The 14,581-nt window shown below is 34.1% G+C and overlaps 1 protein-coding gene across 3 annotated transcripts in view; it reads left to right on the forward strand.

Annotated features, from left to right (window-relative positions):
* The first annotated feature begins 346 nt into the window (after positions 1-346).
* The window catches only part of LOC133521321 (carbohydrate-responsive element-binding protein), a 32,212-nt gene continuing 17,977 nt past the window's right edge, over positions 347-14,581 (forward strand). For 2 of the 3 annotated variants that reach the window (XM_061856219.1, XM_061856220.1), the window contains exons 1-6: positions 347-805; positions 3,729-3,835; positions 5,530-5,603; positions 6,010-6,135; positions 6,690-6,846; positions 7,438-7,533. In XM_061856219.1, coding sequence (XP_061712203.1) covers positions 447-805; positions 3,729-3,835; positions 5,530-5,603; positions 6,010-6,135; positions 6,690-6,846; positions 7,438-7,533 — 919 coding nt within the window. In that variant the 5' untranslated portion in view covers positions 347-446. Of the gene's footprint in view, positions 806-3,492; positions 3,678-3,728; positions 3,836-5,529; positions 5,604-6,009; positions 6,136-6,689; positions 6,847-7,437; positions 7,534-14,581 lie in introns of those variants that run through there. The other variant, XM_061856221.1, reaches the window with a different exon arrangement.

Raw genomic sequence — 14,581 nt, forward strand, 5'->3', positions numbered from 1 at the left:
GATGATGAGACATAAAAATAGTCATATTGCGCATAGATGTCGCATTTTCAAGCACTTGATAACGCATAACATAAGTAACACACTACTTCTCTCTGCAGGCACAAATTGTATTGTATGTGCTATGCACATGGCGCAGGCTACATGCGGGAAATTGGCTGAATAGCAATTTCAAACTACATATTATTCAAAAAAATAGAATAGTCATTTAAAATATGGAAATCTGACAAACACAACTATACATAATTTTTATTTATTAAACGAAATGGATTTAAAAAATGTAAATTTTTTCTAACATATTTTACTCCTTGCTACATTGTTTAGGAAAATTATATCATTGTTGGCAACATTAACTTATTTGTCTGTCAGTCAGATGGAAAAAAACAATGTGAATTTGTGAGTGAGTGATAAGTAAAAATATGTCTAAATCTAAAAGTTGATAGGCCTCCATGAAGAGAATTATTGAACAAAAAAACGCGTTCATAACTGAACTTATGAACGACGGTGGGGGAACAATGCCACACATAGAGAAGATGCAAGCGCGAACAGGGAAGGAGACAATACATTCTGGTCATTTCATGGTGTCGCACTTTGAAGCTGAGGCCCAAGATGATTTCGATGATTTGGCCGTGCCCGTACCAGATGAAGAACAAAATGTTCAAAAAGTGTCAGTGGTGGCGACGTACACGGTTCCAGGGTCCAAAGAACCTCCCTCCTTGTTTGATAAAGAAGATAGTAAACAACATCAACAGCTTTCCATTGAGATATCCCTTACAAAGTTATTTAAATGTATGACTTTGGCCTACAGGTATGATTATTTATATATTAATTAAATGGATAGCTAAGAATAAAAATGCTCATTTTTGGACATTCCAATTAGAAGCAATTATTTCACTTTCTTGTATTTTTGTAGTAATGTCCTTGATGGATATTTATTGATCTGATGTTATGGTTTTATAATTACATTTTAGACTAATATTGAGTTATTCAAATTTGTCAAAAAATTTAATATATTTATTAAGTTTATGTAACTTTCATTATTATATTTATCAAAAAATAGGGAAACAAGTATACTTCCATTGGTATAATATTAGCTTGCAAAGATAACAAGAGGTCATCATAGTCTGTACCAAAGACACAGGTCACATACTCAGATAACTGGATTGATTATATTTATGTACTATGAATAAGTTTATAAACAATTAAAGTTTCTATAAATCATTCATCTCTGATTACAGCATATGTCTTCACATAACAATTATGTTCTTGATTTGCCAGCATTACATATTACTTGAGAAGCAATTAATCTAATGTTGTTATTAATATGATTTGGCTATTATAGCCTTTATTTAGTATTAACTCTAGGTGTAGTTTATCTTGCATTAGTTTAACCACTTCCTAATTTTTTTGTAGTTATTTACCAATTACATACTTGTTGTATTAATGGACATGATAAAATTTATATTAATATCCAAAGTAATTAAAGTTATTGTGTGCTAGAATAATATTACAAGTATGTGGTAGCTCATATTAATAAATTAAATTACAGGTTAATTGTTTTTTGAACTGATTGGCTAATTATTTATTTATTCTAGCCATGATGATATGTATACACCTTTGACACAAAACTAGATTGAATACTGCACTTTATCAAAAATTATCAGCATATTTAATGGTTGCCCCTTTGATAACATATGCCAGAATTAACTGGCGTCAAGCGTTTTACAATTTCTTCCTTCTGATATAAAAATGTAGATTCTATCGTTGTATAAATTCAATTGAAGAGAAATCATGTAAATCTTTGCATTTGATTAGGTTAGGTTAGTTTTTTTTTTCAATCTTAGAGAGGCTCATGAAATTGATAAGTCATAATTTGAGGATTGTCAATTTGTATGTTTAAGAGTCCATTGTCAATGAAATTGTACACTTTTTGTTAACTATTAGAAATAACAAGTACTGGTTTCTATTAGCACATCTTGTTATCTTTCATTGTAATAAAAAAATTTTTAGAAAACAGGTTCACTTAATGATTTTTTTTCTGGACCCCTAGTGTAAATTTATTCCATTGTGTGATGTGACGCATTTGCGTTAAGTCTTATTTTGTATGAGATTTAGAAACAGCGCGCCAAGCAGGATGTTTTGGAAACTCATAATCCAATACAAAATTAGGGTTGCCATCTCTAAAAATTGGAAACCAGGAGAAGACGCGTGAAAACCCCGGATTTTAGAGTCGAGAACCCGGACATGTCAACAGGTTTTTTTAAACAGGTTTTGAGTGTGTCGCGGGCGGCCTAAGGCTTTAAATTTTTAAACCCGGACTACAAATGAAGTCCTACCCGGAGGCCCTCTAAACTAGAACAAATCCGGGGAAACCCGGACGGATGGCAACCCTATACAAAATGAGATTAAACGCAAACGCGTACGTCACGTATCGCTATCGAATAAATTTACACTAGGGGTACATATGGACGTTTAGGTAAACGCGCGTAAAGCACTGATTTTGTAGATCTTATTTGTAAATTTCGTAAAGTTTGGACTGCTCAAAATGGTAATTTTGTATTACACATATCATGTACTTCAACTTAAAAAACTACATTTTTGTTATTATAAATTTGAAGTAGTGTAAATGAAAGTTAGATGAAATCATAGAGAAATAAGAAAGAAGTAATAGAGTGCTCACTCCATACATCAGGTTTGGTACCAACACGATGACCGCTAATATTATAACCAGATTAACCGGAACTCTATTTTCAACTCCTACACTTACTCTGGTTATAATATTAGCTGAAAATCATTGAGCATTAGACTTTTTGTTTGCTGCGCTATCTATTGTCGAGTAGCAGTACTGAGAGTTCTGCTACTTGATGCTAGATGTTGACTGTGAATATAATAATCATTTTGGTACCAAAACTGATGTATGGAGTGAGCAATTTATTACTTCTTATTTCTCTAAGACGAAATCAATTTTCTCCAGAAATTACTTCAAAACAAGTGACAATTTCTCTGACAATAACTAAATTTCACGTAATTTTGATACTTAAACAATTACAACATTTGCTGAAATTTTAAAAACTGTCCCTTCTCGTTACATATTACTACAAGCTTGCGACCTCATTATTAAAAGGCAAGATGACAAGACGTGCTAATAGAAACCAATACTTGTTATTTAGATATTACGTAAAAGTATACAATTTCAGCGATTAAATCTATTAATTTAAATTTTTGCTCTAAAATCGTTACCGGGCTCTTAATACTTCTCACAAAACAAAATTTCATTATTAGCCAATTAACATTCATATGGTAAATAATGTAGTTGTGCTGACAATTTGCTTTTACACCTGCATTTGAACAGTAGAGACTAGATAAGATAAATGCCTAGCTTCTTATCAAGGCTGCTATTTGTATAAGCTTAAGATCACTTATTGATAGCAATTGTGATAACACACGTACATATTTAATCTACCAGCTTTATATTACTACAGTACAGTTTCCTCTGAAAGACTGTACATTTGCCACTATCCATTCAGGGCCAATTTTATTCTTTATAATGTTTGTTTTCAATACTTTTCAAGTCAAAATGTTCCTTATTAGTTGTAGAATATTTATAGTTAACTTATTTAGGAGTAAGGTGTTATTAAATTTGTGACGGGGAACACAGGCATAAAATTCAGCAGAGCATGGTAAATTGTTTTTATATTTATTATATATATTTTTATTAATTTGTTTCCCAGACAAAAACTAACTTCACCTAAATGGAATCGTTTTAAAGGTATAAAACTTCGGTGGAAGGACAAGATCAGATTGAACAACGTCATATGGAGATGCTGGCACATGCAGTGTGAGTATTCACTTGCTGATTATCGTAATCAAGCGTTGTGTGCCTCTTTTATATTTGTATTCTAATAATAGTGTAAACAATAGTAACAACTTATCAGCAAGGAAAAAATGCAGTGTTAATAAAATAGGTTGTAGTTTTAATTCATGCTTACACTGTTGAGTGAACTTTTTTTGTGCTTCATTCCCCTAGCCGAGGACGATAACGACTTAGTCTCTTAGAAATTGGCTTGAAGCAAGCAAATTCATCCCCACCTTATGTGTTTCGTAAAGTTACTTTAAATTCTCTTCTAGTTTTATTTACCATTTTTTTGTGTGTGGTCAACATTTATACTATAAATGGTACTTTTAAGTTGTTAAATTTTATACTCATGCCAATTTGCGGCTTTCTAGCAGGTAGACTAATTACTACCGATCACTTAGATAAGCCACAGACAGGCGGATATGATGAAAATAATAAGGTTGCTCATAAAGTTGCTTGTTGACTATGAATTGAGATCAGGCCATATAGTGAATCTAATTTTTTAAACTCATTGTTTTGATTACGTTCCCCTAGGCCACTCTTAAAACCCTGATATTATGGTATTTAAAATTATTAGTCAGAAGCTCTTAATAGGCCATTTACTAACATGTTTGTAGAATGTGATACAACATTCCTTCTGACAAACTACGCCACAATTGTTCCATAGACAATGGGACAGAATAACAACAAAATATGGTTTATCCACCCTTTTAATTCGTTTTTATGGCTCCTCTGCATGTTGGGTCATCATAGTGGCGCACTAAGATGGGCAGCCTGTAGAGAGGGTAGTGGTGTCGGATGGCTTATGGTACGATGGGATGCCGATGGGATGGCTACGGTGTCGGTTTTTCGTCCGCACGTCAAAGGTAGTGGGCCAGCGATGGTGCGTACACATCTACACGTGGTGGCCCGGTCTATGCGTGCTCTCAACCATCGCATGGCCATCTCGCTGGGCCATCATGTAGGGGAGCCATAACCATAGCATGGCCATCTCGCTGGTCCAGCGCTGAGCCATCGTGTAGAGGAGCCATTAAAGAACATACCCGGAGACAACCATGGCAACAAGATATAAGAAGAAGTTGATTGTCCCAATTACAAAGTATTGGCACCTTATCTTAAGGTCATATTGTAGCGCCTGCGCCAGACATCTCAGCCAATAGCGCTTCGTCCCGCGAATAAAACATGATTACCGGTTTATCTCATACTATGGTTGATATCGGCGAAACAGCTTGAAATCAACGAATTTTGCAAAATAATGCTTATTTCAAATAAATTGTATACAGGATGTAACAAAAATAGTGGGGATCCAAAGGGATTTAAGGGCATATTCGGTATCGCGTTCTGATTAGGAAAAAGATTTTTTTAATGCGTAACTTTTCTACTATTAAAAAAGTGTCTGTGACATAATCGGACAGACAGACGGACATGACGAATCTATAAGGGTTCCGTTTTTTGCCATATGGCTACGGAACCGTAATTACGATAACTAATATGCCCTTAGAGGATCCCCACTATTTTTGTTACACTTTGTATACCATGTCTTGAACATCATGACCATGACTAAGAGAGGTATAATATGAGTAAAAATATATGACACATTTTCATAGGTCAAATCATTATCAATACTTTAATAGTAACCTAAGCATGTCGTTTAAATTGAACATCTATTTTTGCAGTCATTAAGAAACAAAATACGCTGGTGTGCCAGTTTGCGTCGCCGTTGGATGTGGATACTCATGTTAAGCCAGAGGTAAAATACCTACTTAATAACATCTAAATATAAAAAGTACTGTTTTATTTAATAGTTGGTCAAATGGCTGAAAGGCCATTTCTGAATTCAGATGAGTAAATAAAATATTGTTGAATATTATTCATAAATATTCCATGCGGATCTTAAAAAGATGTAAACAAAAAAAAATAACGCTAGGTGTGACATTCGGCCAATAAAATATAATATTTAGTAGGTATCTATGTAATTATATCATTGGTGAGACGACCGAGTCACATGGTTTTTTACTAGTGGTTGTTTTCAATTTTTATGATTCAATGGAAATAGACTTTAACAACCTGACTTTTTTCCTGAGATATATGATTAAAATTCCTTTGTTTATTACAGATAGATTTGGTATATGAGTTTACACATGTTTTTGTTCTAGACAACAATATTAGAGGGGAAGTACTGGAAACGTAGAGCGGAAGCAGTTATAGCAGAATATAAAAAATGGCGAATGTTTCATATAATGCGTCTCCTGGGCAAAGGGGACACCTCCGTCCAGGATGCGGTAAGGATTCGTTTGGCTAACTTCGAATAATGTTTACAAAAAGTTTAATTTTATATGAGAAATGTATCCCTCTGTAGGAATAGTACGATTTATTGACACATAAATGTGCATCGAAAATAAACCTTACAATTTAAGCTGAAGGTTTAAATTAGATTGCTTATTTCTGAATAGTGATTTGTCTTGAAATTAATACCCTTTTTAAGCATACCTAGTACAATTTATCAACTATCGTATCAATCATATCAATGAAAGTCTAATCTTAGAAGATGTAGTTAAGGTTTAAATTAGATCGCATTTTCTCAAAAAGTTACATATCTTGAAATAAATCACAAAATCATACTCTCAGGAAGCATTATTTGGTAAAGAGGAGCTGCTGATGAAAACCATAAAATTATGGCATTTCAAACTTCTTGAATGAATGAATGAATGGTTTATTTGAGTCAAACAAGCGTATATACCTACATGGGTTTTGACCGATCCTTGTTTTGCCATGACTGGCGTACAAATATTGTTTAAGTTTGACAATTTGGTCCTACTGAAAGTCAAACTTGCAGATATCGGACATGGACACGGTGGAGTCGTTCTCGCAGTGCAGCGACTTCGCGGCGAACATGCTCACGGACGAGGACTACCTGACCTTCATGAGTGACACTCTCTTCTCTACCATATCCAGCCACCAGCCGTTCGCGTTCCCGGACCCGAGGGAGATCGGTAACTTCTCATTTACTGTCTGTTACTGGGTGCGAGACAGCGCTATGCACGTGTATAGCGATGTCCCGTTCGCACACTGACGGACTACCTGACGTTTATGGGTGACATGCTCTTCTCCACCATATCTGGCCAACCAGCTCTTCGCGTTCCCGGCCCGAGGGAGTTCGGTAACTTCTCATTTATCTTCGGTTATCTACAAGGTATGCTACTGAGACACTGTAATTATACTCAAAAATAAAGTTACTAAATATAATAGCCCGTGTAAGTTTAAATAGACCAATTTCCACAAACAGCACCCGTTCATGTGTAATGAAACATAATTAAATAGAGATAATTTTCCTTTTCCGTGGGCGGATATTGAACTTAAACAACATATAATAAACCCAATGGTTGTCGGGAAGAGACCACTCTTTAGCGATAAGACCGCGTGTTTACCATGGGCTAATATGTTTAATTTGTATGTCATGTTTCTTTTGATATTGCTGATTAATACGAGTATATAATATTTGTATTGTATTGTAATAAATACAGATAAAACCTAACTATGCCTACTCCTACTATGCTGATTCTCATGATGTTATATATTTTCAGCTAGAGGTGCCAGCTTAGCAGACTTCATTCAACCAAGTTTAGGCCCACTTCAACCTAATCTTGACGATTTTATGGACACATTGGAGCCTCTCCAAGGTATGTAACGATAGTTTTACAAGCTTTTATTTAACTTTCCCTGTTAGTATGTATGTTATTCTGTTAGTGTCAAATCTTGGAAGATTAATATAGAGATTTTTTTTGTGGTTTGGTTTTTATATATACAAATATTATTACACAAATTGGGGTACTGTTAACACATAATCGTCTGAAACTTTGCCTTTTCTAAAAAAAACCCTTAAGATTAAAAAAAAAACAATTTTCTTCTAAGTTATATTGCTAATCATTTTCATAAATAACTTATCTGTCACACCCTTAAAGCTTTGCACCTAGCTACCAAACACCTGTACTTTGAATAAAACATTGCACGCAGCGTTTCCAGCAGGGATGTGCGAGGATGCGTACCGAGGTATGTGTTTGTTAAGAACCAATAGGATCCCTTCGTTTACCTATCCTCGCTCCGCAGCTCTAGGGGACAATATTCTGTTGGTCCTTAAGGCCCTGCATCGAAAAATAACGGGATCTTTGAAGCGTGGCAGGGGCTAGCCCCGGAAACAAACTGGCGTGATTTTCGGATATATGTATCTTGACTATATGATAAGAGGTATGATACTAGTCGAAACAAAAAGGCTTAAAATTTTCTCGATAGAATATAAATCCAAAGTTACATCTACATGTTTAGTGTTTACCTCAGTGCAACTAGAAAACACATCTTCATCCAGCATAATCCACTTTAAAGTAAAGGTTTTCATCTCGTCTTAAACATCATTCAACTAAATATTAACTTATTATCTTATACAAACGGATTTATTCTCGTTTATGATTTTATGAATTCAACAGAAAACGCCCATTTTACGCAGTTCGGTTTCTCTTTCTGTCATGCGTCAAAGTCATAAATGCGTCCTTTATGCCAGTAATGTTAGATGGCCGTGGTGCCTCAAAGAGGTAAGACCTATGTCAAATCGCGCAGCGCTCCAAATTACGTAAAATCGACATATCCAATAAACGTTGAGTCGTAGCTCTATTAACTAGTAACGGAATCGGAGGTCTACTACGAATGGAGCTATCTTTACAGGCCTATACGTTACGCATGTGTGCGTGTTTGCTTAGCTACGTCAAAGTCTAATACTCTTTGAACAATTACAACGGGTAAGGAAATTTCGACAGCTTCTGTAATGTATCGGTAGCTGTGTGGTCGTGTAGACACCAAAGAAAAAATGCGAGACATCTATAGACCCATCGAATCTAATCGTAACTTTTTGTTTTCTTTTTTGTTCCTATATAATATCTATATTGCTTATTTTCTATTTATTGTAAAAGTAAATCTTGTCTGTCTTATACAGAAATAAAGTTATTCTTTTAAATATGTGTATTAAAAGCATATTTTAATGACACGAATAATTTTATTTTATTCATACCAATTTTTGTATAGCCTAGGTAATCTTTATGTAAAACAAATATACTTATTATATAAAAAAAAAACTAAAAAATTCAACACGTTTATTAGAAAAAAAAACTCGTTTGCACGGGCCGGGGTTTGAACCAGCGACCTCTGATTTGTAATCCGCATGCCATAAGAACAATTCACATAATTTATTTAACAGGATACTGTCAAAACGTCAATGACTAATATGACTTTTCAGCAAAGAGTAAAGTAAGTATGCTTTTCAGTTTGATTTTACTTGACAAGGAGCAATAAGAAAAACCTACCGAATCGTCCCTTTCTTAAAATTGCCATTCAAAGAGACACTAGACCCTACTCATAGTAATGTGTTCCTGCCGGTGAGTAAGGTTGCCAGAGCTCAACGGGGGGGAGTTTAGGGTCGGCAACGCGCATGTAACTCTTCAGCTCGTGTGTGGTGCTGTCTATAGTTTTTTTTTATATGGGAACGCTGACAGCTGTCGTTTCAATACGATTTTGCGAGATTTGGCCTTTTTCAGGTTAAAAAATATATAGAGATAACACCTGTCACCCTACCCATCGAGTTTGAAAAATACTATAAAATGGTAACAACATATACAGGATGGTTTTTGATAATGTACATCTTAGAACTAAAACTGTTTTTAATTTCTTTTTTTTTCAGATTTTAAAATTATACAGCTCTACTTTTATACCTTAATAATATATCTTAGTCTTGACAAAGACGATTAAAGTTTTATACTTAGCAAAATCGCTTACTAACAATGTCTTTACAAAATCGCTTTCCTGTAAGTTTAGGCAACTGCTATAGCCATTTAACAGCAGTAACAGTTCATTACACTTGGTTCGGTGCTTCAACCTCTTGTCTAACTGTCTGATAATTAAAGTAGTTCCTAATAGACGGCGTTGTGCAATTATGGATATCCCGATCAAACTTTTCATTTCAGAAGAACGCGATTCTGTGTTGATAATGTTAGTCTATACTTTATTTGTCCGTGCTCTTGAAACCATTAGCCAACCAATTAGCTTATGGCGGGCATTGAAGGGTCGTTCTTTGAAATCAGATTATTAAATATAATTTCAATATAAGCCCATCAATCGAATAGGCATACATTTTGGTCAATTTATTACCTATCAGGGGAATAATAAAATCGATAAAAAGAATGTAAAAGCGACGAGGAAATGAAAAAAAACCGATAAGGGAATGACAAGGAATGACATAATGACAATGAATTTCGGAACAATTAGTTCCAAAATAATACACTGAATCATAGAACGCCCTTAGCAACTTAATGTTATTTTTAAGATCTATAGAATGAAGTACCAAACGTTGATTTTAGTTGAAACCCCAGTCCAAAGGCATGGAATGAGAACCAGGGGAAAAGAAATAAGTATGTCTTTGATCAACTGTTCTGAAAGTAAATAATCATTTACTTGACATATGATTTAACATTGTACATGCCCATGAAGAATACATTTTATATCAAAACACACGGGAATGAAAATCACAGTGAACCAAAGCCAGGGGAACGATATTATGAAATCGTTTATTTCAGGTGAAAGACCCATAATTACATCACAAACAATCGAAAATACAATACAAATTAACTTAAATTAAAAACAGTCAAAATAACAATCATAAATACATACGTCAATTTTGTGTTACCTGTAAGAATAGCATATATTTTTAAGAAAATAAGTAAACTAAATATCAATATACTTAGTAATTTACCTCTAGTTTTATGTCAACCTAATATCCTAAGAGCATTTATTAGAAACATATTAGGAAGTTCTAAATGTCACGGAACGTGTAGTGTGACTTCCTCGGATTTTATGATATTTTATTTTTCTTTGAAAGTGTTTTTGGAAGAATTTTATATCAAATGTTAACCTATTCCACAATACGGTTTAAAAATTGTATGGATATATAACGACTTTATAACAATTTTAATAACATACATCTTGTGATCAGTTTTCGTGTCACCGACGCGCGTGGTAATATAAACATGCAGTACTCGGTAGAAAGTTACCTTTACGTCTGGCAGCCTTTCTAACGCTTTTTTTTAGAACAGCAATACTGTGTTGTTGTCAGATTTGTAAATGGCTGAAGGGAGAAGTTTTACCGAAAATTATTTATTTGTGTTAATTAAAAAAAAGGTCAACCTTAACGCGTCACCGTCGTGTTTGAGTTTTAAAAGTCAGTACTCATTTCACGTTATTGTTTGTAACATAAAATATACCTAATACATTCGAGATTGAGCTAATTATTTAATATTTGCAAAGTCAAAGGTAATTTTTAGGTAATACCGAACATGTTTCAAATTGTCACGACAGTGGCCTCAAAATTCTGTCCCCGCCACGGACTATTGAATCCACGTTCGTGTCATATAGACACGTGGTCGTGACATTCTCAATTGATTTGATTAATTTAGAGGCATATTCACTCTTTAGAAATGGATTTTATTAGCTACGTTCATTTGTTATTATTGCCCAACTGCCAAAGCAGAAAAATGGTTTCCGCGTGTATGTGGATGTATGATGTGTATCCGTTTCTTTGTCACGCTCTACAGCGCTAGTTTGACGAATTTCAACGTATGAGCTGTCATTCGATGTGTCGTAGTCATGGGAGTAACTTAGGCTATATTAAAAATATTGTATAATTCAAAATAGCGGAGTTGGCCGCCAAAATGCCGAAACGTCACGACTGAGGGACACTTTGTGACAACCGTGATTATGTACTCATTTTATTTACCTTTCCTGAGGGTATTAAGCTTGACCATATGCATAAAAAAATGCTTTTTATACGTAACAATATGTGAAAAATAAAAATCTTTTATGAAAAAATATTTTTCTGGACACAATTTAAGAATCACCCTGATTGTTTGAGTAATTGTTTAAAAGTTATTAGTTGAATATTACATATTTCAGCGTAATAAAAATACTTACTTCACTTTTTTTGGTAGTTTTCGTTGTTACCATATTACTTACTTTTTTCTTTTTTATATGTAGGTAGTTACCACTGACAACTGTGATTCACTATCATCCGAAAAATTGGTCGTCGGAAAACGGCACCCTGTATTTCCTGCCTCAACAATATATTACTAAATAAAATATGATAACTAACAATGTAATCTTACATATCACACCGAATTTAAAAAGATAGGTAGTGTTATACTTACAATTAACTATACTATTAACATCTTCCAAAAATCAACAATAAAAATTGGCTATATTGTAGTCTCAGATTTATTACAATTTACAACAATATATTTTTTTATTTTCTAGTAGCAAGTAATAACGCCATCTTTTTTATTTTCTAAGAATTAAGTTTCTGGCCGACCGCGTATAATCGTAGTTAACTTTTGTAACGCTAGATGGAGCTTTCACCTTCACGTGCGCCGCGGACTCCGCGGGGCGCTTCCATGTGTGCGTGCTAGCGGGGAGTGAGGAAGCTAGCGGGCGTGGCTTACGAACCGGTATTCACGGCTTTAGTAGGCCCTTAACAAACACATTCCTCGTTACTACAGATGTCGTGAACAATCCTTTGCCAATTTTGCCATTGTATTTTCTCAGAAACGTTCGTATTTGTCATGCTATTTCAGTCAACTTCAGTACTTTTTGTACGAAGACTGACTGATATAGCATAACTCGTTCGTGCGTTCCCGTGAAAATTGGATGATAAAGGATTATGAACGTTAAGGCACTGTACGCATCCTCGCACTACTCTGGTGGAAACGCAGCCTTATACGATTATACATGTTTTGACTGCGTGCAATGATATGGATATAGCACAGATATGAGGCGAAGGTGTGCACCTGTTTTTATAACGGTAAAACACGGCGTCATGATTACTGTCGAAATGAAGTAAAAAATAATAAATAAGTATTATACGACAATCTTAGACAAACCGACTATAGTTCGTTTTTATAGCATAAGCATTAGAAAAAAGGTAAACAAACTTGATGTGTCTTTTTTATTGTAAATTATTGAAAAACGCCTTTAAAATATTAGTTTATATTATTTATGAAAGCAAAAAAATGTGAATAAATTATATAAAATAATCGTATATGATTTATAATTGTTACATATTTGCTGTGACTGAGACTTTTTTCAAAAGTGTTTTTGAATAAAAAGACACCTCAAGATCGCTTAACTTCTTTCTAATGCTGAAAAACGAACTATAGGTTCATTGTATGTACATTTTATAATGCAATCGTCTTGTCCTAAATATCGAAGCGATTTAGTCCCAAAATTACTAAATATCAAATTGTTTCTTTTTTTAAATGGCTGAATCATAATGTTTCAAAGTAACTCTCCCTCACTTGTATAAATAAATACATACTTACGGCATAGATGCCTCCACCCTCTTCACATTGCAAAAAAAAAACTTATCCGCATACTCGTTAACATAAAACAAACTAACAGTTGTAAACCCCACTATATAGAACACAAAATAATTACAGTACCTTCCCTATACATTTTAGAAATATGTAAAAGCCATGCCTGAATAAGCTAAGTGAATCTGCCCCCAGCGAGTTTTGGCTTGTAATTTTTTTGATGATGTGAAATAAAAAAGTATTAATTCCTTCGAGCGGCTAAAGAAAATGTATAGTGATATATTCATTAAAAAAAACACCCTGTTATACCACAGATAAAATTAAGTAAATACATTAATTTTGTAGGCTATTAAAAAAGCTAGCTTTCTTGAAAAACTTGGAGGTGTTGCTGACGTAAAAGAACTTAAAAAAAGGTTTTTTTTTGTATGGCAATGTGTCCTATACTTGATGTCGTATAATTGCCTTTGCTATATGCACAATATATGTGACGCACGTCAAACTCGGCTCGCAAAAAATTTTTTTTGAAGAATATATATATATATTTTACCAAAATCTGTTACATTTGGGGGGCTGGTATTTTGCATACTTGCTACTAATATAAAGCCACATCATCAAAAAAAAATACAAGCGAAAACTCGCTGGGCGCAGATTCACTTAGCTTACCCTGGCATGGCCTTTGTCCACAAATACCCAGAGTTTTATACCAAACGTGAAGAAGTACAGTTGACCTAGGAGTTAGAAACAAATCAAAGTTAATGCTACCACCTTCCCGTTTAAAACAACACTCATCCGGCCCCTTATCAATGTCAGTTAAAATATATAACAAACTACCAGAACCAATGAAAAAACAAGTTAAAGAAAGCCAGTTTATAACAAAACTAAAATAAATGCTACTGATTAAAAGTTATTATTCTCTTGATGAATTTTTCGAAGATAATTTTTAAGATAAATACTTTAATTGCATTAGGTATAAGTTAAGATTAAGTTACATATATTGGTTGCTATGCCCTCGCAGGGCGCATGTTTGATTCATATAACTGTTATTTAACACCTGTATTGTACATGTAGGCAAATAAATAACTTTGAACTTTGAACAATATCTCCACTCTCTCTCCACCATCGGCTTCATAGGCAGGGTCACTACCCACTAGGCCAGACCGGTCGTCACAAGTACACATTAAATTAGAGTTTTACACTTATAGAAATAAAAGAAAGTTCCAAATTCAAGAGCGCTAAAGTTTGCCAGGTTATTAAAATGGGAAAAAAGAAATATGTACAATGAAACCAAAGCGTCTTATAGTCAACTCAATAATAATAATAATATAAGAAG

This window comes from Cydia pomonella, chromosome 9 (genome assembly GCF_033807575.1).
Source record: "Cydia pomonella isolate Wapato2018A chromosome 9, ilCydPomo1, whole genome shotgun sequence".
Lineage (NCBI taxonomy): Eukaryota > Metazoa > Arthropoda > Insecta > Lepidoptera > Tortricidae > Cydia > Cydia pomonella.